The sequence below is a fragment of the Hypomesus nipponensis genome, chromosome 24 (genome assembly GCF_054491055.1).
Source record: "Hypomesus nipponensis isolate SF chromosome 24, ASM5449105v1, whole genome shotgun sequence".
Taxonomy (NCBI): domain Eukaryota; kingdom Metazoa; phylum Chordata; class Actinopteri; order Osmeriformes; family Osmeridae; genus Hypomesus; species Hypomesus nipponensis.
In genome coordinates, this window is record NC_140384.1 from 11,480,503 (window position 1) to 11,508,204 (window position 27,702).

The following is a 27,702-nucleotide window of genomic DNA, read 5'->3' on the forward strand; positions in this document are numbered from 1 at the left end:
TGTTGTATCAAACTTTCCTTTCTTCAGCTTCACTGCATACATTATCAAATAAACATTGATATTTGTCAATGTTTCCAAACCGTTGTGTGTGTGTGTGTGTGATTGGTCTGGAAAGTGGAGGGTTCTTTGATGCTGCATGAAGGACAGAGAGATCACAGCACACAGACACAGGAATGGCTGTAAATTCAAGTCAAGACACTTTTCAAAGATTCTCCTTGTGATAGGGTTAGGGTTAGACACTTTAAGATGGCATTTCTCCTTGTGATACGCATTATTGTTGCATAACTGTGTTGTTCAGCAGACACATGCACTCATCAGAGAGGCACAGGAAGGTTCGGTCTCCTGTAGGATTCAGTCACAAAGAGGACGGAACGTAGCTGTAGGAATGAGCTTCATCCTGCCCTCTTAGTATGAGCTCCCCAATTTCCTTGAGCTCCTCACCCCCCAAACACACAACAGGGCCACTCCTCACCCCCCAAACACACAACAGGGCCACTCCTCACCCCCCAAACACACAACAGGGCCACTCCTCACCCCCCAAACACACAACAGGGCCACTCCTCACCCCCCAAACACACAACAGGGCCGCTCCTAGTATTCATTTCTCCTCATTCACCAAGTTCCTACTCTGCTGCCTCTTCTCTTCCAGTGTCTCCTCCAAGCACTTGATCAGCACCGGGTCCACTTTGGGATCGAACTTGTTGGCAAACCAGTGTCCGTAGTTGAGCAGCCAGCGTAGCTCAGCCGCCCCATAGATGCAGACGCTCCTCATGTGAGCGCCCGAGCAGGGGGGGTACAGTGAGCCCTCCAGGTAGTTCCACTTCACCAGGCGCGTACGGCTCTGCAGGTCAGTCACGTCGGGGGCGGTTGGTAGGATGCCTCCCGGCACGCCCGGCACGCGCACCAGCGAGGCCCAGAAGTGCTCGTCGGGGGAGTACGTGTCTGCAGACCACGCCAGGAAGTCTCGGGCCACGGGGCTGCTGCCCACAAAGCTGACAAAGTCACGAGGCAGGATGAAGTAGGCGCTCCCGCTGAACACCTGCAGCGCGTGCGGTGGCGGGGCCTTGGGCCGGCCGGTCCTGACCGGGAGACGGCGGTACTCGTACGGGACGTCCTTCAGCTCGTGCTGGAACAGGAAGCGCTGCTTCTTCAGTTGGCTGGGCCGGCTGGACTCCAGCATGCTGCTGCCGTTCAGCGCCCGGAGCTCCTTCACCAGATCCCTGTTCCCCCGGAGCGGGAAGTCCTGGCCGCACAGGTTGATGACGTACTTCCAGCTGACCTCTGAAGCCAGCAGGTCAGACAGGCAGTTGAGGTCGGCGTTGAGCCGCGTGATGTGGGCGTACAGCACGGTCTCCAGCCGGGAGGCGATGAACACATTGGGGAGGCAGCGAGCCAGGTTGTTCATGGCTGTGATGAAGGGCAGGGAGGACTTGTGGTCGTAGTGGATGCAGTAGACGTTGTGAGGTGCGTAGATGGCTCGCAGGATGCGCTCCACCATGGGAGCATTCTTGTGGACCACTAGGGAGTACGCCAGCGGGAAACCTCTCTCCTCCTCAGAGACCCACACCAGGTCATATCCTCTGGCCTCCACATAGCTCTCACAGTCTGCGGTCAGAGACACTACGCTGTCGTCCTTCAGGTCCACGATCACCTTCCTCCGTATCTCCAGGGACTTGCCAATCTCCACAGGGTCCAGGTTGTATATGGCCGTGCAGTTGATGTTGTACCTGTGGGTTTTGATCCTGTATGCACTGGCGGTGATCCCATAAGGCTCGATGTAGAAGTGGTTCCTCACAGACACCTTGAAGTAGACCAGCTTCAGCAGGCACAGAGCCAGCAGAGACACGGAGAGCAGGTAACATCTGCGTCTCAGTTTATGTAAGGGGGAGCATCTTATTTTCATTCTGTGGAGGAGAGGACAGGTAGTGGTCTTGGTAACAGGAAGAGATGCATGATGGGAATTACAGTTGTCATCTTAATTCATGTAAAAAAGAAATAAGGTACCTTTTATACGTTATTAATATTTTAATGCCATTTATATTGACCAATTAAGAAGAATTAACTTCAATGCTTTGTGGATTTGTATTGAACAACAATATTAATACCTTGCACTCTAGAGAGGTCTTTGAAGCTCTGCCAGATGCCATCAAAAGGTTTGTCTTCCCAAATCTCATAAGGCAACCTATAAATGAACAGATTCCATTTACTAAAATACTTACATAATCCTGACACCCAGCAATACATGTTTGTCTACTATAGTGGACATTAGTTTTGGACTAGTACCTTAGCAACCATATTGTTCTTTGTATGTATGTATCTTGTCCAGGTGAGAGGAAATCTTGGAGCTTCATGACAGAAAAATATCTTAACTGCTTGTTCTGTTTTAACTTACATTTCAAATAACAGAAAGATCCTATTGTCCTATTACAGAAGCACTTCCTAAACTCACACAGGTGTTCACATTCCTCATCTTCTTTACTACAGACCAAACAATAGAGCTGCTGTCATTTCTGGGAAATTACAATGGTTTTATATTCCTACACTAAGATAAGATAAACATGTTTCAGTGATACCAGAAGTCGCAATGCAGTTAGGAAACATGTTTCAGTGATAGCAGAAGTCCCAATGCAGTTAGGAAACATGTTTCAGTGCAAAAGTCCTAACTGCACTGAACGGTGATCCGGCGGGTTTCAGACTCAGGAAGTTTCTGTAATGAGGCCCCTGTGGTTTGGTAATGACGTCACATACGTGAACGACCTCAGAAATACAGCCGTGTAATTTGTTAGTTTTTGAAGATACAGACTCAAAACTGTAACAAATAAGAAAAGTGTTAGACTTTATTTCCCCTTGAAATTAGTTTATTTGATTCAAACGCTTATTACGTAAAATGTATGCTAAATACTTAAACATATAAAATTTCCGGGTATCATTTCGATAATGTTAAGACCTTAGTCCATGTTTAAACGTTTAGAATTTTTGAGTCAAAGTAGAGAAAATCATGGTAAATTATTCATAGACAATTCCCATTAAAACCTCCATTGAAAGGAAGGTCGTAACGCAACAAAAAGGCACGCGACTTGAAAATGAAGGACCGAACACAGTCAGGTTAGCAGACAGCGTTGATCGATGTTTAAGTTTATTACAAGCAGTAACATCTCATGACTAACCAAGGACATTCTCTCAATGCTTTACAGCCTTGAGAGCTAAACTTTAGTTTCAGAAATAAAAGTTCGCTGGAAAATATTCCATACGTCTAGGCTATTATAAGTGTAGCCTGAAAAAAAGCGTAATTGTTGTTTAGTTTAGAAAGACATATGCTAGTTTTATTTGTAATCTGGTTTAAGAATGAAGTTATAAATGTATCAGACCCACACGCCAAACTTTGTCCGACACATTTAATTCAAGTCTGAAATAAAGGCCAACATCATGTGTGAACGATGTCAGGACCGAAAAAGAAAAAAGCGATTTCAAGTCGTCCCGTTACAAACAACCTACAGAACACAACACAACTTACCACTCGGGAATCTGAATTCTCACATAGCAGCATCGTGAGTAGTGAGCCGCACCGCTGCCGTGCCGGACTGAGTCTGGAGGGACGACTTCTGTAGGTGTGGTGGAGCGACATCACACTGCAGACTGTCACGGAGTCATGAGAGATCATCAGCAGAGTGCAAGTCCTCCTCCGCCCACTACTGGCACATATTATACACTGGCTTATCTGAGGGTTGAATTGTAAAAAAAACAAAACACATGGAGATAGAGGCCATGTGATTCTTATCAACCGAAACCGACCCGCAATACAAAAAACGGACCTTTGATGCTAAAAAAAGCTCCTGTCCTCTTGGTTTACAAGTTCAGTGTTGTTCATATGCTACAGTTCTACAGAGGCCTACAGCAACCACAGAAAAACAAACAAGCACTTTTTCTGTTAGTTCATAGTTTAGATTTTAATCAAAACAAAGTAATGTCACTGATGTAGACTTAAATGCAGATGGTCAACGATTATACAGTCCAACAATTACAAAACGCAGAAATAACATTATTTGAACTCAAACTTAATTACCTATAACCGTTTTAACACCAAGTTTTACACTGCAAACTACATTACAGTAACAGTAGTGTAGTGTAGGCCAAATCCACAAACGTACAACAAAAAACACTCACTGGGTTACCACCCAAAAACAACATGAGGTTCATTGAATGTTACCTAACAGGTGTGGTTAGTGATTCTTTGTGAATGGTGAGGTGACGGTCAGCAGGCCAGTTCTCCAGGATGAGGTGGCCCTCCCCTGGGAGGAGTCAGCAGGACCAGTTGTCCTCCAGACACAGACGCTCCCAGTAGTCGTCAATCACGTCGCTGGGCGCCAGCTCCTCCTCACACACCAGCCGGATCGTCTTGATCTGCAGGAGGTGTTGCAGCGCTGTCCATGCTGAGAAAACAAACAATACATAATCACCACTCTATTTATAGCTAGTGCCATGGTGCACTTGTTTATGACCCCGGTTCATCGCCACACAGCAGCTCTCCAGGTGCAGAACCCACTAGACGAGGACATTCATTATTGAGAGGCTGTGGCCATGCTTCAACAGACACACAGCTCTGTTGGGTTAGGGTAAGACTCTCCAGTCAACGCTGAGGAAGAAGAGACCAGTCAACGCTGAGGAAGCAGAGACCAGTCGACACTGAGGAAGCAGAGACCAGTCAACACTGAGGAAGCAGAGACCAGTCGACACTGAGGAAGCAGAGACCAGTCGACACTGAGGAAGCAGAGACCAGTCGACACTGAGGAAGCAGAGACCAGTCGACACTGAGGAAGCAGAGACCAGTCGACACTGAGGAAGCAGAGACCAGTCGACACTGAGGAAGCAGAGACCAAGGTGTTACCAGGTAGAGAGATAACCGTCTCTGGAGGAGGGGATCCCTCTCTGAATTGCTCCTCCCAAGGTTTCTTCCATTTTTTCTCCCGTTGAGAGTTTTTCTGGGAGGTTTTCCTTGTCTTCCTTGAGGGTTTAGGTTGGTTGAGGGGCAGTTCTATGGGCGTATGTGAAGCCCTCTGTGACATGCTTGCATGTAAAAAGGGCTATACAAATATATTTGATTTGATTTGATTTAGAGAGACCAGTCACCTGGGGTGTAACCAGATAGAGAGATCAGTCACCTGGGGTGTTACTAGGTAGAGAGACCAGTCACCTGGGGTGTTACCAGATAGAGAGATCAGTCACCTGGGGTGTTACCAGATAGAGAGATCAGTCACCTGGGGTGTTACCAGGTAGAGAGACCAGTCACCTGGGGTGTTACCAGGTAGAGAGACTAGTCACCTGGGGTGATACCAGGTAGAGAGACCAGTCACCTGGGGTGTTACCAGGTAGAGAGACCAGTCATCTGCGATGTTACCAGATAGAGAGACCAGTCATCTGCGGTGTTACCAGGTAGAGAGACCAGTCACCTGGGGTGTTACCAGGTAGAGAGACCAGTCACCTGGGGTGTTACCCGGTAGAGAGATCAGTCACCTGGGGGGTTACCAGGTAGAGAGACCAGTAACCTGGGGTGTTACCAGGTAGACAGACCAGTCATCTGGGGTGTTACCAGATAGAGAGACCAGTCACCTGGGGTGTTACCAGGTAGAGAGACCAGTCATCTGGGGTGTTACCAGATAGAGAGACCAGTCATCTGGGGTGTTACCAGATAGAGAGACCAGTCACCTGGGGTGTTACCAGGTAGAGAGACCAGTCATCTGGGGTGTTACCAGATAGAGAGACCAGTCACCTGGGGTGTTACCAGGTAGAGAGACCAGTCACCTGGGGTGTTACCAGGTAAAGAGACCAGTCATCTGGGGTGTTACCAGGTAAAGAGACCAGTCATCTGGGGTGTTACCAGGTAAAGAGACCAGTCATCTGGGGTGTTACCAGGTAAAGAGACCAGTCATCTGGGGTGTTACCAGGTAAAGAGACCAGTCACCTGGGGTGTTACCAGGTAAAAAGACCAGTCATCTGGGGTGTTACCAGGTAAAAAGACCAGTCATCTGGGGTGTTACCAGGTAAAGAGACCAGTCATTTGAGGTGTTACCAGGTAAAGAGACCAGTCATCTGGGGTGTTACCAGGTAAAGAGACCAGTCATCTGGGGTGTTACCAGGTAAAGAGACCAGTCACCTGGGGTGTTACCAGGTAAAAAGACCAGTCATCTGGGGTGTTACCAGGTAAAGAGACCAGTCACCTGGGGTGTTACCAGGTAAAAAGACCAGTCATCTGGGGTGTTACCAGGTAAAGAGACCAGTCATTTGAGGTGTTACCAGGTAAAAAGACCAGTCACCTGGGGTGTTACCAGGTAAAGAGACCAGTCATCTGGGGTGTTACCAGGTAAAGAGACCAGTCATTTGAGGTGTTACCAGGTAAAAAGACCAGTCACCTGGGGTGTTACCAGGTAAAGAGACCAGTCATTTGAGGTGTTACCAGGTAAAAAGACCAGTCACCTGGGGTGTTACCAGGTAGAGAGACCAGTCACCTGGGGTGTTACCAGGTAAAGAGACCAGTCATCTGGGGTGTTACCAGGTAAAGAGACCAGTCATCTGGGGTGTTACCAGGTAAAGAGACCAGTCATCTGGGGTGTTACCAGGTAAAGAGACCAGTCATCTGGGGTGTTACCAGGTAAAGAGACCAGTCACCTGGGGTGTTACCAGGTAAAAAGACCAGTCATCTGGGGTGTTACCAGGTAAAAAGACCAGTCATCTGGGGTGTTACCAGGTAAAGAGACCAGTCATTTGAGGTGTTACCAGGTAAAGAGACCAGTCATCTGGGGTGTTACCAGGTAAAGAGACCAGTCATCTGGGGTGTTACCAGGTAAAGAGACCAGTCACCTGGGGTGTTACCAGGTAAAAAGACCAGTCATCTGGGGTGTTACCAGGTAAAGAGACCAGTCACCTGGGGTGTTACCAGGTAAAAAGACCAGTCATCTGGGGTGTTACCAGGTAAAGAGACCAGTCATTTGAGGTGTTACCAGGTAAAAAGACCAGTCACCTGGGGTGTTACCAGGTAAAGAGACCAGTCATCTGGGGTGTTACCAGGTAAAGAGACCAGTCACCTGGGGTGTTACCAGGTAAAGAGACCAGTCATCTGGGGTGTTACCAGGTAAAGAGACCAGTCACCTGGGGTGTTACCAGGTAAAGAGACCAGTCATTTGAGGTGTTACCAGGTAAAGAGACCAGTCATTTGAGGTGTTACCAGGTAAAGAGACCAGTCACCTGGGGTGTTACCAGGTAAAGAGACCAGTCATCTGGGGTGTTACCAGGTAAAGAGACCAGTCACCTGGGGTGTTACCAGGTAAAGAGACCAGTCATTTGAGGTGTTACCAGGTAAAGAGACCAGTCATTTGAGGTGTTACCAGGTAAAGAGACCAGTCATCTGGGGTGTTACCAGGTAAAGAGACCAGTCATTTGAGGTGTTACCAGGTAAAGAGACCAGTCATCTGGGGTGTTACCAGGTAAAGAGACCAGTCATCTGGGGTGTTACCAGGTAAAGAGACCAGTCATCTGGGGTGTTACCAGGTAAAGAGACCAGTCATTTGAGGTGTTACCAGGTAAAGAGACCAGTCATCTGGGGTGTTACCAGGTAAAGAGACCAGTCACCTGGGGTGTTACCAGGTAAAGAGACCAGTCATCTGGGGTGTTACCAGGTAAAGAGACCAGTCATCTGGGGTGTTACCAGGTAAAGAGACCAGTCATTTGAGGTGTTACCAGGTAAAGAGACCAGTCATTTGAGGTGTTACCAGGTAAAGAGACCAGTCATTTGAGGTGTTACCAGGTAAAGAGACCAGTCATTTGAGGTGTTACCAGGTAAAGAGACCAGTCATCTGGGGTGTTACCAGGTAAAGAGACCAGTCATTTGAGGTGTTACCAGGTAAAGAGACCAGTCATCTGGGGTGTTACCAGGTAAAGAGACCAGTCATCTGGGGTGTTACCAGGTAAAGAGACCAGTCATCTGGGGTGTTACCAGGTAAAGAGACCAGTCATTTGAGGTGTAGACACACCTGTGGGGGGTCCGTGGGCTCCGGGCTCATGGAAGGAGGAGGGGCGGGGCTGGGAGGAGGAGGGGCGGGGCTGGGAGGAGGAGGGGCGGGGCTGGGAGGAGGAGGGGCGGGGCTGGGAGGAGGAGGGGCGGGGCTGGGAGGAGGAGGGGCGGGGCTGGGAGGAGGAGGGGCGGGGAGGTGCTGTAGAACTCTGGCCTGTCCCTGCGTCCGTATCCAATATGTAGCTTGACAACGACCTCTCCCTGTAGTTCACCTGCAGACACAGTAACAGGTCAAAGTGAGCCCCTCAGATCCTATACAACAGTTGATATGTACGGAACAATAAACATATCTTGTTTCTGCTCCCAGCAGGTTGCAGACAGACCAGCAGAAGCTTTCGTCCTAAGCGACGTATAAATAGTGCATATGCAACATACAGTATCCAGATCAAGGATCTGGATCTTAGTTCTTACAGTGTTCTGGTTGTAAGAGTCAAGGAACAGTCTGTATTTACTAGTGACTCTGCAAAGTAATCACGTCTCTGCTACCAGAAGGAGAAGGAGGAGGAGCTTCTGGCTGCTACTGCTCTGTGGCGCTTCTTTAATCTTTAATCATTCATCAACTTCTGCTGTTCCATTTCCTCCAACTGACAAGCCTGTCTGGAAACAGGAAGTAGCCCTCTCACACAAACCTTCCAGCTCCAGTCCCTCTAACTTCACCACCTATCTGCATGTGGGAGACTGTGGTTGGGGAATGTCTCACAATGTTTCTTGTGATGAAGATGACATGACTGAAATTCCTCGTTGGGTTGTCACACTTGTTTCAACTGGGTCGGCTTATGAAACACTTATTGAACTTTTACAAAACACCCAACTTAAATGGTGTTAGTGTGGACTTAACCTAAACTTAAGCCCTAACAGGGAAAACATAGACATACTATTTTGAGCACTCTGTTGCCTACATTATGGACACAACCAATGCACAAACAAGGCAGTACAGGAGAAGCAGAGTTATGTTAACACAACTTTGATAGGCCAGTGTGTTAACAGGACTCTGATAGGCCAGTGTGTTAACAGGACTCTGATAGGCCAGTGTGTTAACAGGACTCTGATAGGCCAGTGTGTTAACAGGACTCTGATAGGCCAGTGTGTTAACAGGACTCTGATAGGCCAGTGTGTTAACAGGACTCTGATAGGCCAGTGTGTTAACAGGACTCTGATAGGCCAGTGTGGGCAGAACAGCTCTCCTGCTACAACAGTAGATGTCTACAGGTGAGATACAAGCTCACTATTGAACACCTGCCCAAATCTCCTCCCAGGAGCATCTCCTGGAGCATGTGGTGTGTAGGGTGAACACCTGTACCTTGTTACAGGTGTAGGGTGAACACCTGTACCTTGTTCCAGGTGTAGGGTGAACACCTGTACCTTGTTACAGGTGTAGGGTGAACACCTGTACCTTGTTACAGGTGTAGGGTGAACACCTGTACCTTGTTCCAGGTGTAGGGTGAACACCTGTACCTTGTTCCAGGTGTAGGGTGAACACCTGTACCTTGTTCCAGGTGTAGGCATGGCTAACAGGAATGTTGTTCCCCAGGATGGTCTCCACCCAGCCCTCCGGAGCCGACAGCACCCGGCCTGGCGAGCCCTGAACCGACCAATCAGAGATCAGTGATGCTCGGTGAGTACAGCCCTGAACACACACACTGCTGAACACACACTCTGGTGAACACACACACTGGTGAACACACACTCTGGTGAACACACACACTGGTGAACACACACTCTGGTGAACACACACACTGGTGAACACACACTCTGGTGAACACACACTCTGAACACACACACTGGTGAACACACACTCTGGTGAACACACACTCTGGTGAACACACACTGGTGAACACACACTCTGGTGAACACACACTCTGGACACACACACTGGTGAACACACACTCTGAAGATGTTTTGGTCATTCAGGCAGGAAACATGTTTGTGCAGTTGACTCACAGCAACATCATAGATACCTCAAAGTACTACAAATCCAGAATTCTACAGAAGAAAGTGTCAGGAAAGTGAAGGAAGCTGTGATTGGTCCAGTCTGACTCACCTTCCAGGTGAGCTGCAGGACTCCGTCCCCTGGGGAGAGCGCCTCCCTCTGGATGAGACCGCTCAGTGTCCTGTTGACCCCCTCCTCACCACCCCCACCCCCCTCTCCACACTGCAGCCTTGCACTATCACTTCCTGTTTGAGGCTTGGAGTTTCCTGTTTGTGACTTGGGATTTCCTGTTTGAGATTGGCCACTGGTGCGAGCAGCCTGTGGTTTGGTGATGTCCCTCTGACCTCTCTGAGAGGAGCAGGGCTCTACAGGGGCAACCGGGGTGGAGGGCACCAGGGGGACACTGTGGGGGTGAGTGGAGGCGGTGCGGAGGGGAGTGGATGTGCTGGCTGGGGAGGTGTTGACGGGGTGAGTGGAGGTGTTGGGGGAGGAGGGGCCCTTGTGAGGGCGGAGCTTCTGCCTAAGGTGGTTCTGTGTCTGTAGAACTCCCAACAGCCTCCTCTGCCTGCTGGCCAGCGAGGCCAGCTGACGCCTCAACACACCCTGCCGGAAGGAGTCCGCCGCCATCCTGCCCCCACACACACCCAGCATTACACACACACACACACACACCCAGCATTACACACACACACACACCCAGCATTACACACACACACACACCCAGCATTACACACACACACACACCCAGCAGAACCAGCATTACACACACACACACACACACCCAGCAGAACCAGCATTACACACACACACACACACACCCAGCATTACACACACACACACACCCAGCATTACACACACACACACACCCAGCATTACACACACACACACACCCAGCAGAACCAGCATTACACACACACACACACACACCCAGCATTACACACACACACACACACACCCAGCAGAACCAGCATTACACACACACACACACACACCCAGCAGAACCAGCATTACACACACACACACACACACCCAGCAGAACCAGCATTACACACACACACCCAGCATTACACACACACACACACCCAGCAGACCCAGCATTACACACACACACACACACAGCATTACACACACACACACACCCAGCATTACACACACACACACACACACCCAGCATTACACACACACACACACACACCCAGCATTACACACACACACACACCCAGCATTACACACACACACACACCCAGCATTACACACACACACACACACACCCAGCATTACACACACACACACACCCAGCAGAACCAGCATTACACACACACACACACACCCAGCATTACACACACACACACACCCAGCAGAACCAGCATTACACACACACACACACCCAGCATTACACACACACACACACCCAGCAGAACCAGCATTACACACACACACACACACACACCCAGCATTACACACACACACACACACCCAGCATTACACACACACACACACCCAGCAGAACCAGCATTACACACACACACACACCCAGCAGAACCAGCATTACACACACACACACACCCAGCAGAACCAGCATTACACACACACACACACACACCCAGCATTACACACACACACACACCCAGCAGAACCAGCATTACACACACACACACACACACCCAGCATTACACACACACACACACCCAGCAGAACCAGCATTACACACACACACACACCCAGCAGACCCAGCGCTACACACACACCCACAAGAACCAGCATTACACACACACACACACCCAGCAGAACCAGCGCTACACACACACCCAGCAGAACCAGCATTACACACACACACACACCCAGCAGAACCAGCATTACACACACACACACACCCAGCAGAACCAGCATTACACACACACACACACACACACACCCAACAGAACCAGCGCTACACACACACCCAGCAGACCCAGCGCTACACACACACACACACCCAGCAGAACCAGGATTACACATACACACACCCAGCAGACCCAGCGCTACACACACACACACCCAGCAGACCCAGCGCTACACACACACACACACACCCAGCAGACCCAGCGCTACACACACACACACCCAGCAGACCCAGCGCTACACACACACACACACACCCAGCAGACCCAGCGCTACACACACACACACCCAGCAGACCCAGCGCTACACACACACACACCCAGCAGACCCAGCGCTACACACACACACACCCAGCAGACCCAGCGCTACACACACACACACCCAGCAGACCCAGCGCTACACACACATGCCCCAGTCCGACAGGATGTTGTGGTGCAGCTGCTGACCTGTACTTCCTGGTGAGGTCCTCCTTCTCCGCCTTCTGCTTAGCCAGCACGTCACTGAGCACGCTCTGGATCTGAGAGAGCTGCATGTTAAGCTGGTCTGGGGAACACATGACGTGCTGTTATCAAACACAATCACTCACAAACAGCTACATCTGGAGTAAAATGTCCATCCCCATGCTCTACCACTGAGCTATACCCATCCCCATGTTCTACCACTGAGCTATACCCATCCCCATGTTCTACCACTGAGCTATACCCATCTCCATGTTCTACCACTGAGCTATACCCATCCCCATGTTCTACCACTGAGCTATACCCATCCCCATGTTCTACCACTGAGCTATACCCATCCCCATGTTCTACCACTGAGCTATACCCATCCCCATGTTCTACCACTGAGCTATACCCATCTCCATGTTCTACCACTGAGCTATACCCATCCCCATGTTCTACCACTGAGCTATACCCATCCCCATGTTCTACCACTGAGCTATACCCATCCCCATGTTCTACCACTGAGCTATACCCATCCCCATGTTCTACCACTGAGCTATACCCATCCCCATGTTCTACCACTGAGCTATACCCATCCCCATGTTCTACCACTGAGCTATACCCATCCCCATGTTCTACCACTGAGCTATACCCATCCCCATGTTCTACCACTGAGCTATACCCATCCCCATGTTCTACCACTGAGCTATACCCATCCCCATGTTCTACCACTGAGCTATACCCATCCCCATGTTCTACCACTGAGCTATACCCATCATTTTCTCTTTCAGATAAGAAGTTCAGATATTCTGTATTTAAATTGGATTTTTGATTCATTATTATTTGCATGGAAATTTACATTTTGGATTAACATTAGCAAAACATCTGAGATTGGCTGAGTCATAAACTGCAGAACTTCCCTGAACAAGCACAGGGATGATTGTAATGTTGACACAGACTGGTTCTAGATCAGACTGGTTCTAGATCAGACTGGTTCCAGATCAGACTGGTTCTAGATCAGACTGGTTCTAGATCAGACTGGTTCCAGATCAGACTGGTTCCAGATCAGACTGGTTCTAGATCAGACTGGTTCCAGATCTCCCAGCCCACCTGAGTCTCCCGGCTGTGTGGAGGTCCAGGCTGATATCTCCTGCTGTTTCCTCTCCACCTCCTCCAGGGCTGCGGTTATGACCTGGCACTGATCCAGCTAAACATGAGCAGGACAACAACAACAACAGCGCCAGTGAGAACAGAGCCTGGCGGTCTGCAGTGTTTGGCTGTGTGGGGCGAGGTGCAGGCAGCCCTCACAGTGTGTGTGGAGCCGTGTTTCTGGGGGTCACCGCGATGCCTGGCTCTGTCTGTGTCGCTGTCCTCTCCTCTCCCGACCCCTCCGCTCTCCGAGGACGCACTGGGCCCCCCTCCGCCCAGACGCCTCGAAACTCCCCTTCCCTCCGAGGACCCGGGCTCTGAAAGAAGACGAGACTGATGAACTCCTCTCAGACAACAGCACTGGTGTCAGATGGACCCGTTCACAAAAGGGTTGGATTCCTGATAAACCTGCAATTCTAAAGCTTTTGAAGAGAAAGTGATAAAACAAGGTGTCTGTTGTTCGTCTATGATGCCTGGTGTGTTAAACGTAGTTTTGGACAAGCTTGTTTGGTTTGTCAGGTAAGAATATTACAGGCATCTGCTGTAAGAGTCTTTAGACAGAACAATGAAGCTGTTTAAACCCTCTGAATCCTCCCTGTTAGTCCCAGCCCTATCCCTTCCCTGCCTGCCTGTCCCAGGGTTAGGGTCCCAGGTCAACGTAACACTGCGAAGCCTCACGCCCAAGCTGTAAACACCAGCATGTGTCTGAGGGGGTGTGATCAACTGAGGGGGCGTGTCTGAGGGGGCGTGTCTGAGGGGGTGTGTCTGAGGGGGCGTGTCTGAGGGGGCGTGTCTGAGGGGGCGTGTCTGAGGGGGTGTGTCTGAGGGGGTGTGATCACCTGAGGGGGCGTGTCTGAGGGGGTGTGATCACCTGAGGGGGCGTGTCTGAGGGGGTGTGATCACCTGAGGGGGCGTGTCTGAGGGGGCGTGATTAACTGAGGAGGTGTGTCTGAGGGGGTGTGTCTGAGGGGGCGTGTCTGAGGGGGTGTGATCACCTGAGGGGGCGTGTCTGAGGGGGTGTGATCACCTGAGGGGGCGTGTCTGAGGGGGCGTGATCAACTGAGGAGGTGTGTCTGAGGAGGTGTGTCTGAGGGGGCGTGTCTGAGGGGGCGTGTCTGAGGGGGTATGTCTGAGGGGGTGTGTCTGAGGGGGTGTGATCACCTGAGGGGGCGTGTCTGAGGGGGTGTGATCACCTGAGGGGGCGTGTCTGAGGGGGTGTGATCACCTGAGGGGGCGTGTCTGAGGGGGTGTGTCTGAGGGGGCGTGTCTGAGGGGGTATGTCTGAGGGGGTGTGATCACCTGAGGGGGTGTGTCTGAGGGGGCGTGTCTGAGGGGGTGTGTCTGAGGGGGTGTGATCACCTGAGGGGGCGTGTCTGAGGGGGTGTGATCACCTGAGGGGGCGTGTCTGAGGGGGTGTGTCTGAGGGGGCGTGTCTGAGGGGGGGTGTCTGAGGGGGCGTGATCAACTGAGGGGGCGTGTCTGAGGGGGCGTGTCTGAGGGGGCGTGTCTGAGGGGGTGTGTCTGAGGGGGTGTGTCTGAGGGGGTGTGTCTGAGGGGGCGTGATCAACTGAGGGGGCGTGTCTAAGGGGGTGTGATCACCTGAGGGGGCGTGTCTGAGGAGGTGTGATCACCTGAGGGGGCGTGTCTGAGGGGGGTGATGGGCTGGAAGGTGGACAGCAGCTCTCGGACGTCTGCTCCTCGCGCTACATCCAGCGGGCTGAGGCCCACAGCAGACCTGGCCCCGGGGCTGGAGCCATGCTGCAGCAGCAGACTCACCACCTGGAACACACACACCAAGGGGCTGTGCACCAGGTGTGTATCTGGTACCAGATGTGTATCAGGTGTGTATTTGGTATCAGGTGTACCTGTGCGTGACCGGAGGCGGCAGCGTCGTGCAGGGGCGTGAAGCCCTCCAGGCCCTGACTGGTGACGTCAGCTCCGGCCTTCAGCAGCTCCTCCACCACCAGCCCAAATCCCCCCGCGCTCGCCTCGTGCAGCGCTGCCCAGCCTGGCCAATACACACGCAACACACACGTCACATGACCCAGCCTGGCCAATACACACGCAGCACACACGTCACATGACCCAGCCTGGCCAATACACACGCAGCACACACGTCACATAACCCAGCCTGGCCGATACACTCGCAGCACACACGTCACATGACCCAGCCTGGCCAATACACACGCAGCACACACGTCACATGACCCAGCCTGGCCAATACACACGCAGCACACACGTCACATGACCCAGCCTGGCCGATACACACGCAGCACACACGTCACATGACCCAGCCTTGCCAATACAGGGGGAGGGGTCTACACATCAAGTGGTTGCAGGATAAAAGGCATCTTGTGTTTGAGATTCAATACTGGAGTGAAGGAAGGCTGAAGGGTGATTTAGCAGTGATGAAATATGCTGTTAGCGATGAGATTACAGACCTGCATTATCTTTCTCATTGACGTTTATTCCAGCCCCAATAAGAGCTTTGACTCGAGGGAGGTCTCCTTTCTTGCAAGCTAAGTGCAGGTGAGTCTCACCAAGTCCATTCCTCTTGTGAAGATTTCTCGGCAGAACTTTGGTTCCTCGTAAAGGACCTGATGAATGAAACACAAAAATAAAATAAAAACAAGTAACTTGATTTTTGTGTTTTTTGTACATTTTGTGATGTTTGCGTACCTGACTTAGATGTGCTGTTGGCCTGGGCCCCTTTGTGGGATGACTTCCACAGGTTGGGTGGTTTTGAAGGTCCTGGTCCAAACCTGGATCTGCTGCTCTTCAGTCTCCTCTTGCGCCGCCCAGCAGAACATCCCCCTGGCCCAGCATCAGCTTGTGTCTCAACCTGAGGTTTCCCGTCCTCTCTGTCACCTCTACCTTGGTAGTGTGACGGGGTGAGCAGGCTTCTGGAATCTTCCGTTGATGAAGATAAACTTGATGAGTGGTTTCTGTCAGGTTCCTCTCGGCAGCTCTGCGTAGCTTTCACGCTCACACCTTCTACGGGGGAATTTGGACCGTCCATCAGTCTGGCATCGTCTCTGTTGGAGCTGAAGGCCCGATCTGATTGGAGGTGAGCGCCCTTGAATCCTCCTGACAGCTGCTCTGATTGGCCCGGCTCGGATATCATGGTGCAGTCCGAGTCGGACTCTACCTCGTCGTTGTCATGGCCGGCCGGGTCAGCTGAGTTTCCTGGGTCTTTAGTGACTGAGTGTTCAGGACTCAGCCCCCCGGTGATGGGGCAGTGGTCAGGGTCTGGGGAGGCTGAGGAGCGAGAGATGTTTGGGTCCTTGCTGTCCGTTTCTCTGCTCCTCGGCCTGGCAACGTCCGGCGTGTCAATATGGGTCTCAGTAAATGCTGAGTCTTCCGTAGGGACGTGGATGGCTCTTAAAAGATCAGAAACTTCTGGAGCTCTCTCCTGCTGTTGGTGTTCAACAACACCATCCTCCTGGGACACTGCCTTGCTTGGTGGACGCCTCAACCACTTGTTAAGAGCTTCTTGCCTGCTGGCGTCTTGTTCAAGCAGAGACGGAGAACCGGTGTTGCAAGTCTGCTCTTTCATGTCTGGCTGGGCTTCCTCTGGTGGTGCTGGGCTGGAGGTAACAGCTTCCTCTGGTGGTGTTGGGCTGGAGGTAACAGCTTCCTCTGGTGGTGCTGGGCTAGAGGTAACAGCTTCCTCTGGTGGTGTTGGGCTGGAGGTAACAGCTTCCTCTGGTGGTGCTGGGCTGGAGGTAACAGCTTCCTCTGGTGGTGCTGGGCTACAGGTAACAGCTTCCTCTGGTGGTGCTGGGCTGGAGGTAACAGCTTCCTCTGGTGGTGCTGGGCTGGAGGTAACAGCTTCCTCTGGTGGTGCTGGGCTAGAGGTAACAGCTTCCTCTGGTGGTGTTGGGCTGGAGGTAACAGCTTCCTTTGGTGGTGTTGAGCTGGAGGTAACAGCTTCCTCTGGTGGTGTTGGGCTGGAGGTAACAGCTTCCTCTGGTGGTGCTGGGCTGGAGGTAACAGCTTCCTCTGGTGGTGTTGGGCTGGAGGTAACAGCTTCCTCTGGTGGTGCTGGGCTGGAGGTAACAGCTTCCTCTGGTGGTGTTGGGCTGGAGGTAACAGCTTCCCCTGGCGTGACTTTGAAGGGGTCGCTCACATCGGCTTCACTTTGTTTTTGAGGCAACGCTCCCGAGGTCAAGACCTGGACATCTCTTTCATCACTGTTTGTTGGGTTCCTCCCTTCATAGAGACTGCCTCCTCCATCTGCTACATTCATCCCTTCATAGAGACTGCCTCCTCCATCTGCTACATTCATCCCTTCATAGAGACTGCCTCCTCCACCCGTGCTGCTAGTCTGCTGATGCTGCAGCTTTGTCAGTGGTTTGTCCTGGCAGCGTTTCAGACTCTCGCTCGGTCCTCCAATGTCTGTTTCCTCCGACAGGAAATCTGCATCAGAACTTTCCACAGCTGGGCGCTGACCTGGCGCAGGATGGCATGTTAGCTGAGCGGCTAACCCTAACCCTACCATGCCATCCAAGTCAAAGGGCTCATTCTGCAAGAGCAGGTCAAAAATATCTCTCCTCTTTTGGGGAGCTTTTTGAATGGCTTTGTGGGGTGTAAATGCTTGCTGTGATAGGGTTCCCTGCTGCTCATCAACCTCAGCTGCTCTGCTGGAGAAGATCCTCTCAGACGATCCACTCTCACAGTTCTGATTTACAACAGAACTGTGATATAAGATGGGTTCAACATGCTGCAACAAGACAACAGAACTGTGATATAAGATGGGTTCAACATGCTGCAACAAGACAACAGAACTGTGATATAAGATGGGTTCAACATGCTGCAACAAGACAACAGAAATGTGATATAAGATGGGTTCAACATGCTGCAACAAGACAATAACTCACTATATAAGTGCAATGTGACTAAACTTAATCTGTTGCAGGGTGCACAAACATAGTACTGTTAATCACTGAACCAATCCCAGGCCTGCCTTGTTATAGTCACTGGGCTGGAGCCAGTTTGGACCTGCATCACCGTAATGTGGCTCATCTCCCTCAATCCCTGCAACTGCACAAACACAAGAAAGCAGTCAAGAAGTTATTAACTAGACGAGTATTAAAATGACGATGTTGCCATTATAATTTACACAGATGCAGTAGAGCATGGAAATTATGTCGTTATTTGATCAATTTCAGAAGGCTATGTGAATTTAAAATACTTCTACTTGCAATTTTTTCTTGTGTTTCTGTGGGAAGCAATTGGGCGGGAGTACAATGGTACGGATGTTAGTTTCCTTCAGGATCACAATGACTCTTACTGAGAGACTTGTTGTCTTGGCCGCGCTTTCCCAGATTCGTTAAGAAGCTCTTAAAGCTAAGAGCTTCTTAGGAGCGTTCTAAAGCGCTCTTAGAACGCTCTTAAGAAGCTCTTAGCGTTAAGAGCTTCTTAACGAATCTGGGAATCCCGGCCCTTGTTGGTTAGTTGAAACTGACTGAAATTTTAAACTGAATTATTGTACTCGCTGTGAAATGTATTATTGTTGCTTGCTTTTTCCACAGGTACACCCTTGTACTTTTGAGGTTCCTGTTGTTTAGTTGTAAATTGTTTAACTACATGCTCTTATGGTTCTTCCCTTTGGGACTTATTTGGTTTTCACAATGTATGCTTCGTGTTTTGGCTACCTGCAATGTTTAGGGCCATCTCGTTGTTATGATCAGTGATCTATGCACTTTTGTTAAGCTCTCTCTTGGGAGTCATTTTGGATACAAGCCTCTGCTAAATGCGTAAATGTAATGTGTTTATCTCTGATGCAACCCATAAAATATATTGGTCAGCAGTACAGCATTAGAACAAGAACCAGATAAACTGTTCAGCTAAAATACATATCCTGAGATCCTACATACCAAGGAACTGAAACTCAACATACATGAGGTCATATTATGCTACTTTGAAATCCAACCAACACATGAATATAAAACCACAACTGACAAAATAAATACTGTGCACAAGCACACATGAATTAGTTAACTAGTTGCTTATACAGTAAATGCATCTAAAATATACAAAGAGATTAGACAAAAGCATCCAATGTCAACGAGAACATAAACAGTTGGCTGGGTGAACACTGAGCTGAGCAGCAGCTTCATGCTACTGTGGAAGGGAAGGTGGGCTTGTCAGAGGAGGAGGTGGGCTTTTCGGAGGGGGAGGAGGAGGTGGGTTTGTCGGAGGGGGAGGTGGGCTTGTCGGAGGAGGAGGTGGGCTTGTCGGAGGAGGATGTGGGCTTGTCGGAGGAGGAGGTGGGCTTTTCGGAGTAGGAGGAGGAGGTGGGTTTGTCGGAGGGGGAGGTGGGCTTGTCGGAGGAGGAGGTGGGCTTGTCGGAGGAGGAGGTGGGCTTGTCGTCGGAGGAGGTGGGCTTGTGGGAGTAGGAGGAGGAGGTGGGCTTGTCAGAGGAGAACGTGGGCTTGTCGGAGGAGGAGGTGGGCTTGTCGGAGGAGGAGGTGGGCTTGTCGGAGGAGGAGGTGGGCTAGTCGGAGGAGGTGGGCTTGTGGGAGTAGGAGGAGGAGGTGGGCTTGTCGTAGGAGGAGGTGGGCTTGTCGGAGGAGGAGGTGGGCTTGTCGGAAGAGGAGGGGGGCTTGTCAGAGGAGGGGGGCTCGCGGAGGAGGAAGGGGGCTTATCGGAGTAGGAGGGGGAGGTGGGCTTGTCGGAGGAGGAGGAGAGGAGGTGGGCTTGTCGGAGGAGGAGGTGGGCTTGTCGGAAGAGGAGGGGGGCTTGTCGGAGGAGGAGGGGGAGGTGGGCTTGTCGGAGGAGGGGTCCCTGGGCCTCTGTGGAAGTCCTGGGTGGCTCTTAGATCCCAGTCCAGCGTGTCGTCAGACGAGAACATCTCCTCAGTGTAATCCACAGTTTGGTCACTGTCACTGAGAACACTCAGCTCTCCACAGTCATCTCCCCCGGGGGTCTGGAGGGCTCTGGGGCATGTGGAGACTGCCAGTCTTGGCTGGGGAGAGGGGCTTAAGGCTTGTGTAGGGGGGCAGAAGGCTCCCATGTGTGTAGGGGGGCTGGAGAGGTCTGTGGGGCTAGTCTGAGCACTGAGAGGAGGAGGAGGCCTCACTGAGGAAGAGATGAGAACATTCAGTGGCCAGGATAAAGCTGTCATACGTACTGTAGATTTGATGGAGTTTTCAAGTGCAGAATCTATAATTTTCGTGTCAGAAAACTGATCAAATTACTCCAAAAATAAAAACGTTGAAATTCCAGAAAAAATACATTGAAATCCCATTCTTTAGAACCCTTTGCAGCAGTGTGGTTTGCAAGGGTCATAAAGCCTGCAACAAACCATTCCAGCCGTGTGGTTTGCATGGATCGTAAACCCTGTAACAAACCATCTTAGCTGTCTGAGTCACGTACCTTCCTGTTGCTGCTTGGAGGCCTGAAGGACTAGTCTGGTCCTAGGGCTGGCCCTGGGGCTGGTCCTGGGGCTGGGTCTAGGGCTGGGTCTAGGGCTGGGTCTAGAGCTGGGTCTACAGCTGGGTCTAGGGCTGAGCTGAGTAGAGATGACCTCTGCTCTGGCTGCCCTCCGCTTCCTCCCAGGGGGCAGAGCTGGGTCTTCCATCTTGGTCAGATACATCATCAAGTCAAATCGGTATAAGTGTGTTAACAAGAGGATTGTATTTATTAAACCGTTAGCCTAAGCCTTACAGATTTCTGAAAGAAAGTGTGCATTCTTTTAAGAAAAGTGACAAAGAAAGAGTCAATATTGGCACCCATTGCTGTACTTACTCCCTGCTTGTCTTTTGACATCCTGCCTTCACTGTTTCTGATCTCTGAGTTTGTTGCTTTCTTTAAAGCTGTGAAAACACAAAAAACCTCCGATGTTTTCAACTGCACATTAAACACACTGAATATATCCAAGACCGAATGAACAGGGGTCATTTATAAAGCTTGCGTACGCACAAAACTTCCCAAGCAAAGGTTGTGATATATAAAAAACAAACTTGACGGGAGAATGTGCAGTCCTCCACGCAAACTCTGACCCTCCCGTAGGCCTACGTACATTTTGAAAATAGTTGGAATTGGCGACGCAGATGACCATACTGTAGTCAGAATGCAGAAAGTAAATGTGGGATGAACGATTACTCATAATATTATATATTTTGTTTTCCTCACACACGTTTTTTTAAATTCAATTTCATGATTAGCATAAAGATTACATCTAGCAGTGTTATTTGCGCTTGTACTCAGAGATAATTGTTCCATAAACACCTTGTACAATCCAACTCAAATTTAAAATCAAAATTCAGCGCCATCAGATTGTCCACTACGGGAGTGCAGGAGGGGGAGATGCCCGACTGCATGGAATACAGGATAATATCACATATCCTACCTTTAGATTACTGCAGAACACAGTGTATAACTAAATATATTTCTTTAATACTGGGCAAATGTCATCATATGTCAAAAAACGGAAATACAGTCGTTAAGCTCCCGTGCAATCGCTACACTCTACGTCCTCGTTATCAGTCCAGACTTTAATAGACTGCTGTTCATAACAAAAAGCTTTTGGTTTCAAATTGTATGTCGACTCCGGGTATCGTCTGGCACAGTGACGCCACTCGCACAGTTTTTTTTATTGGTGATCCACGAGCCACCAAATACTGTGTTTTCCGGGCCTCCACCAATAGGCTAACAGTGTCTGAGAACTTTCGCTTTTTTGTTTTTTTGGTCGCCATGATTCACCGTGAAGAACAATCGCATGCCAGGGTCATGAGATACTAGATTAGCATTCATGAGTTGCTTTGCATTGACTATTTATGGGTAAAAATGGGCGTGTTCAGGGAGGGGTAACATGCTGATTCATGAACGCACACTTGTGGGAAATCTGTGATTTATAAAGGGAACATGCTTACAGGTGTGCGTACACACGGTTTTATAAATGAGACCCCAGGACCTTACCTGTCAGTTGTGTTCTCTTGGGTTTAGGGGCGTGTCTTTCCATGAGCCTGAGCAGAGAGAGGTCTGAGGTGATGTCATAAGCCGTCTCTCCTCCTGTGTGCTCCAGCAGGGGATCGGCCCCGTGACGCAACAGCAGCTCTGCTACCTGACTTACAACCACACCTCTCTTACACACTGAGCTCTCTTACACACTCAGAACACTTCACTTCTGTACATCAAAGGGCTGCTCTGAGCATGAAGGGCTATGGTTAGGCTGAATGGTTACGCTAAATGGTTACGGTTAGGCTGAATGGTTAGGGTTAGGCTAAATGGTTAGAGTTAGGCTGAATGGTTAGGGTTAGGCTGAATGGTTAGGGTTAGGCTGAATGCTTAGGGTTAGGCTGAATGGTTAGAGTTAGGCTGAATGGTTAGAGTTAGGCTGAATGGTTAGAGATAGGCTGAATGGTTAGGGTTAGGCTGAATGGTTAGGGTTAGGCTGAATGGTTAGAGTTAGGCTGAATGGTTAGAGTTAGGCTGAATGGTTAGGGTTAGGCTGAATGGTTAGAGTTAGGCTGAATGGTTAGGGTTAGGCTGAATGGTTAGGGTTAGGCTGAATGGTTAGAGTTAGGCTGAATGGTTAGGGTTAGGCTGAATGGTTAGAGTTAGGCTGAATGGTTAGGGTTAGGCTGAATGGTTAGAGTTAGGCTGAATGGTTAGAGTTAGGCTGAATGGTTAGAGTTAGGCTGAATGGTTAGGGTTAGGCTACATAGTCATGGCGAACCTGCAGGTGTTGGTTCTGGACGGCGTCGTGGAGAGGCGTGATGTCAGCGTCGGCAGCGGCGTTGACCAGAGCTCCAGCTGAGATCAACGCCATGCTGATGTCATAGTGGCCCCTGGATGCAGCCTCGTGCAGAGGGGTCCAGCCTGAACCACACGGTAAACACTCACACACCACTCAGTTCAACTTTTATATTGGCTCATTAGTTTCTAACAGCTATGCAAACCCTTTCATAATGTCCCAGTCCCATCTGTGTTGGGGTGAGGACAGGAGAGGGTGTGGAGCGTGTTGGGGTGACAGTCTCGGTGTCTCACCGGCGTTGTCAGCCATGTTGACGTTGGGGTCCAGCCGGAGGAACGCTCGGACCTTCTGAGTATCTCCGTTCATCACAGCCACGTGGAGCCCAGACTCCCCAAGGACGTTCCTCCTGTGGGCCAAGGACAGGGTCACCTCTCCCTCCTTCCTCCCTCTTCTCTTCCTCTCTCTTTTCTTCCTCCTTCCCTCCCGCCTCCAGCTGCTGGTCCTCACTGGGCTGGTCCTTGCTCCTGACAAAAACACAGAAAAATAACCTTCAAGTTCCATTACTGTTTTTCTATTTCATTTTAGTGACAGATAATTAAAAGGCAGCTTCTAGAAAACTGAATGCTGCCTAGACAAACGGAACATAGTTGGCACAGACACAATGAAGTCTGTGAAAGGATTACGTTTCAGAGGGGCCTGGTGCATCGTGGGAGATGTAGTCTTTCTGGTGCTGACGTAGTTCCGTTTCCTGTTCCTGGACGCTGTGCCCTCAGAGCTCAGCTGGGTGCTGCATGGGGCATGAACAGACACATCAAATCAGCCTTGAATTGACCATAAGCTTTCCCATGTACGCTTTGGAGAAAACAGTCCTATACTATATTATATGATGCATTCTTATATTACTGTATGTGACTAATTAATAAGGGCTTCTCCATGTGTCTACTTGACCGTGCACCCCCTCCCTACTTACACTGTGTTCATCTGCTCTCCTCTCCTCTCTACAAGAAGAGAAAACAACATTCATTTACGAGCCACATATATTATCTTACTGCATCAGTTATGTGTCAGGTCTCTGCGGCCGGTCATAAGGAGCACATTGTTCCGTCAGCGTGGTCCTGAGCAGGTTCATGAAGACGGGCGAGGGGAGGCATGAGAGGGGGATTGTCTGGGGATGTGAACCCGCAGTGTACAAGGCCTTCCTACAGTGCTGCTGTACAGAGGTCAGTGTACCCCCCTGCCTCCCCCCTGCCTCCCCCCTGCCTCCCCCCTGCCTCCCCCAGCATGCTGCAGCCTCTGGTGCTGCTCCTCCAGTTCTCCCTGTACATGCTGTACTTTGCTCAGTGAATAAGCCTGTGATTGTGTGTCTGGGCCTCAGGGCTGTCAGACGCTGTGGGGGCTGGAGGCCTCTGGCCACCAGCGAGAGGCCACATCTGACCCTAACCCTGGAGGCCTCTGGCCACCAGCGAGAGGCCACATCTGACCCTAACCCTGGAGGCCTCTGGCCACCAGCGAGAGGCCACATCTGACCCTAACCCTGGAGGCCTCTGGCCACCAGCAAGAGGCCACATCTGACCCTAACCCTGGAGGCCTCTGGCCACCAGCGAGAGGCCACATCTGACCCTAACCCTGGAGGCCTCTGGCCACCAGCGAGAGGCCACATCTGACCCTAACCCTGGAGGCCTCTGGCCACCAGCGAGAGGCCACATCTGACCCTAACCCTGGAGGCCTCTGGCCACCAGCGAGAGGCCACATCTGACCCTAACCCTAACCCTAACCCTGGAGGCCTCTGGCCACATCTGTTGGTGCGCACACAGTCTTGCCCAATATTCAGCACATCTACTTCAAGCATTCATCTGTTTTTGAGTTTGCAAATCTTGCTGTATGCTGTTACATTATAGCTTGTCTGCAGTTATTCAGAAGAAATATTTCTGAATAAAATAGCACAGGTATGTCAGGTATATCAAATTGGAATGAATTAAATTGACGGGATCTTGGCAATACTTGATAACTCTTAGGATTCAAACTCTCCACACACTAGCAGCAGGGCAGCAGAGCTACTACTTGTAAACAGGTAGTTATGGTTTCTAAAGTCGCTAAGACAAGCCTTACAGTTTGGCGCCACCTGCAGGTGAGATGGAGGCACTGCTTGTGGGGTGTGTTGTTACCTCTCAGTGTGTCTGCCTTGAAGCTGGAGGGGCCTTCTCTACTCTCCTGCTTCTCTCTCCCCCTGGTCTTTCTCCCCCTGGTGTCTCTTTCCCTGATCTCTCTCCCCCTGGTCTCTACACCCCTGGTCTCTCTCTCCCTGGTCTCTCTCCCCCTGATCTCTTTTTCGCTGGTCTCTACAACTCTGGTCTCTCTTCCCCTGGTCTCTACACTCCTGGTCTCTACACCCCTGGTCTCTACACCCCTGGTCTGTCTCCCCCTGGTCTCTCTCCCCCTGGTCTCTACACTCCTGGTCTCTACACCCCTGGTCTCTACACTCCTGGTTTCTCTCCCCCTGGTCTCTACATCCCTGGTCTCTCTTCCCTTGGTCTCTACACCCCTGGTCTGTCTCCCCCTGGTTTCTCTCCCCCTGGTCTCTCTCCCCCTGGTCTCTCTCTCCCTGGTCTCTCTTCCCCTGGTCTCTCTTCCCCTGGTCTCTACACCCCTGGTCTCTACATCCCTGGTCTCTCTTCCCCTGGTCTCTACACCCCTGGTCTGTCTCCCCCTGGTCTCTCTCCCCCTGGTCTCTACACTCCTGGTTTCTCTCCCCCTGGTCTCTACACCCCTGGTCCTTCTTCCCCTGGTCTCTCCACCCCTGGTCTCTCTCCCCCTGGTCTCTCTCTCCCTGGTCTCTACACTCCTGGTCTCTCCACATGTGGTCTCTCCACCCCTGGTTACAGCTGGGTTGGAGTGTCTGGTCACCATGTCATCAGGCTGGGAGGGCCCCACAGGGGAAACAGCAGCAGCATGGGGGCTTGTGTTGATGTCACTTCCCCTCTCTGTTCCTTGCAAACATGAGGGTTAAAAATACGTTAGCTATGCAGTACCACTGACGTGAAAGCCCCAATAGGGGGCAGCAGTTATACAGTTCTTGGTCTAGGTTGGTTATAGGTTCTGATCCGAGGGTCTAGGTTGGGGGTACTCAACAGGCGGACTCCGGTCCGGATCCGGACTCAGACGCAATACAATTTGGACCTAAGCCTAAATCAACATTTAAATGTAGTCATGATCCAAGCGAGTTTTCATTGGTGCGTGATTTTGCGTTATTGCCTATTTATTTTATATAGTTGTGTGTGTCATTAGCAACAACGCAGGCTAATCGATTTTCTAACTGTTTCTTCACTAGCGAAAATCATGGCGTGTTCTAAACCCGAAAAAAAGCTAAGACTGGACTGAAAATGCATTTGTGCTGCCAGTGGGTAGTACAAAACCGATGTGTTTAATCTGCGATGAGACGGTTGCCCTTGTCAAAAGTGGTAACGTGAAACGTCACTATGACTCAAAGCATGGACACTTTAAACAAAATTACCCCAAACTCTGAGGTAAGGGCCAGAAAAATAAACCAACTGCAATTACCATACCAAGCAACATGCAGTGTAGTAGTTAGATCAGCCAGCCATCTTTAGGGCTCAGGAACTGCCAGTCTGCAGTGAACAAGGCAGACTTCATCCCTGCGTTTGCATCCCATGCTTCTCTTCATGCCCTTGCACTGACGTGGATCCGTCCAGAGAACACTGCAACTCCAGCTGCTCTCTCCGTAAACCACTCCTTCACTCACTCACCCCGCTCAACCGGGCGGGGTGGTGGGACAGGGTTGCTTCTTTCCCCACATATTAAATACACATCCACACCACATTCTGTTACTGCCAAATCATTTGAACACCATTATGTGATGCTAACTGACCCTATCAAAGCATGCTTAATTGTTCTTTATCGCCTCCGCATCAGATTCAAGACCCTGGTACTGACCTTCCGAGCAGTGAACGGGACTGCACCCCAATACATCAAGTCTCTCCTCCAGCCTTACACCCCACCCGCCACCTACGGTCTTCTTCAGACCACCACCTGGTGGTCCCACCGCTCAAGACCGCCCGGTCCCAACACAAGCTCTTCTTCTGCCTGGCCCCCCAGTGGTGGAATCAACTCCCCACCTCCATCAGAGACACTGACTGTCTCTCCACCTTCAAGAGAAGGCTCAAGATGCACTTGTTCCGGGAGTACAACGGTACTTAGGAATGGTTTGCTGAACCCAATGCTAGTTTCCTCAAGGAAACTCTTGCTTAGACTGTTGCTCTTGTTGGTTAGTGGTAGCTGATTTAAACTGTTGTATTCTATTTATTTAATCTTAATTTTGTTGCTTTCCTACAGGTACACTTGCACTTAGAGATTCATGTTGTTTAATTGTAACTTGCTTAACTACATGCTCTTATGGTTTCTTCCCTTTAGCACTTCTTTTTTGGTTGTTCACAATGTGTACTTCTTGTTTTTGGCTACCCGCAATGCTTTGGAGCTATCTTGTTATTATCAGTGACCTATGCACTTTGTAAAGCTC

The 27,702-nt window shown here is 50.5% G+C and overlaps 2 protein-coding genes across 4 annotated transcripts in view; both read right to left on the bottom strand.

The window, feature by feature from the left end:
• LOC146233229 (beta-1,3-galactosyl-O-glycosyl-glycoprotein beta-1,6-N-acetylglucosaminyltransferase 4-like) lies at positions 1-8,138 on the bottom strand. 3 transcript variants are annotated; one of them, XM_084690324.1, is made up of 5 exons: positions 8,025-8,138; positions 4,208-4,430; positions 3,515-3,718; positions 2,106-2,182; positions 1-1,904 (listed from the first exon to the last, which is right to left on the bottom strand). In XM_084690324.1, exon 5 carries the CDS (start codon positions 1,901-1,903, stop codon positions 599-601), a length of 1,305 nt encoding a protein of 434 aa, XP_084546450.1. In that variant the 5' UTR covers position 1,904; positions 2,106-2,182; positions 3,515-3,718; positions 4,208-4,430; positions 8,025-8,138; the 3' UTR covers positions 1-598. The 3 variants fall into 3 exon arrangements, with proteins under 3 accessions (XP_084546450.1, XP_084546449.1, XP_084546448.1); XM_084690323.1 differs by lacking the exon at positions 8,025-8,138 and adding an exon at positions 5,224-7,367 and having other exon boundaries at positions 4,208-5,159; XM_084690322.1 differs by lacking the exon at positions 8,025-8,138 and adding an exon at positions 2,284-2,345 and having other exon boundaries at positions 4,208-7,367.
• The window catches only part of LOC146233230 (uncharacterized), a 25,292-nt gene continuing 1,889 nt past the window's right edge, over positions 4,300-27,702 (bottom strand). Inside the window, exons 6-25 of the mRNA XM_084690038.1 lie at positions 25,334-26,155; positions 24,139-24,166; positions 23,852-23,955; positions 23,462-23,692; positions 23,151-23,293; positions 22,391-22,535; positions 21,218-21,285; positions 20,846-21,050; positions 18,432-18,508; positions 16,145-18,188; positions 15,907-16,062; positions 15,331-15,473; positions 15,097-15,244; positions 13,625-13,782; positions 13,427-13,523; positions 12,323-12,419; positions 10,107-10,623; positions 9,552-9,647; positions 8,091-8,277; positions 4,300-4,430 (exon numbers count right to left, since the gene is read on the bottom strand). Coding sequence (XP_084546164.1) covers positions 4,300-4,430; positions 8,091-8,277; positions 9,552-9,647; positions 10,107-10,623; positions 12,323-12,419; positions 13,427-13,523; positions 13,625-13,782; positions 15,097-15,244; positions 15,331-15,473; positions 15,907-16,062; positions 16,145-18,188; positions 18,432-18,508; positions 20,846-21,050; positions 21,218-21,285; positions 22,391-22,535; positions 23,151-23,293; positions 23,462-23,692; positions 23,852-23,955; positions 24,139-24,166; positions 25,334-26,155 — 5,597 coding nt within the window. The remainder of the gene's footprint in view (positions 4,431-8,090; positions 8,278-9,551; positions 9,648-10,106; positions 10,624-12,322; positions 12,420-13,426; positions 13,524-13,624; positions 13,783-15,096; positions 15,245-15,330; positions 15,474-15,906; positions 16,063-16,144; positions 18,189-18,431; positions 18,509-20,845; positions 21,051-21,217; positions 21,286-22,390; positions 22,536-23,150; positions 23,294-23,461; positions 23,693-23,851; positions 23,956-24,138; positions 24,167-25,333; positions 26,156-27,702) is intronic.

Excerpts from the sequence above, each read along its gene's own strand:
- LOC146233229 (XM_084690324.1), bottom strand. The coding sequence starts at position 1,903 with ATGAAAATAAGATGCTCCCCCTTACATAAACTGAGACGCAGATGTTAC.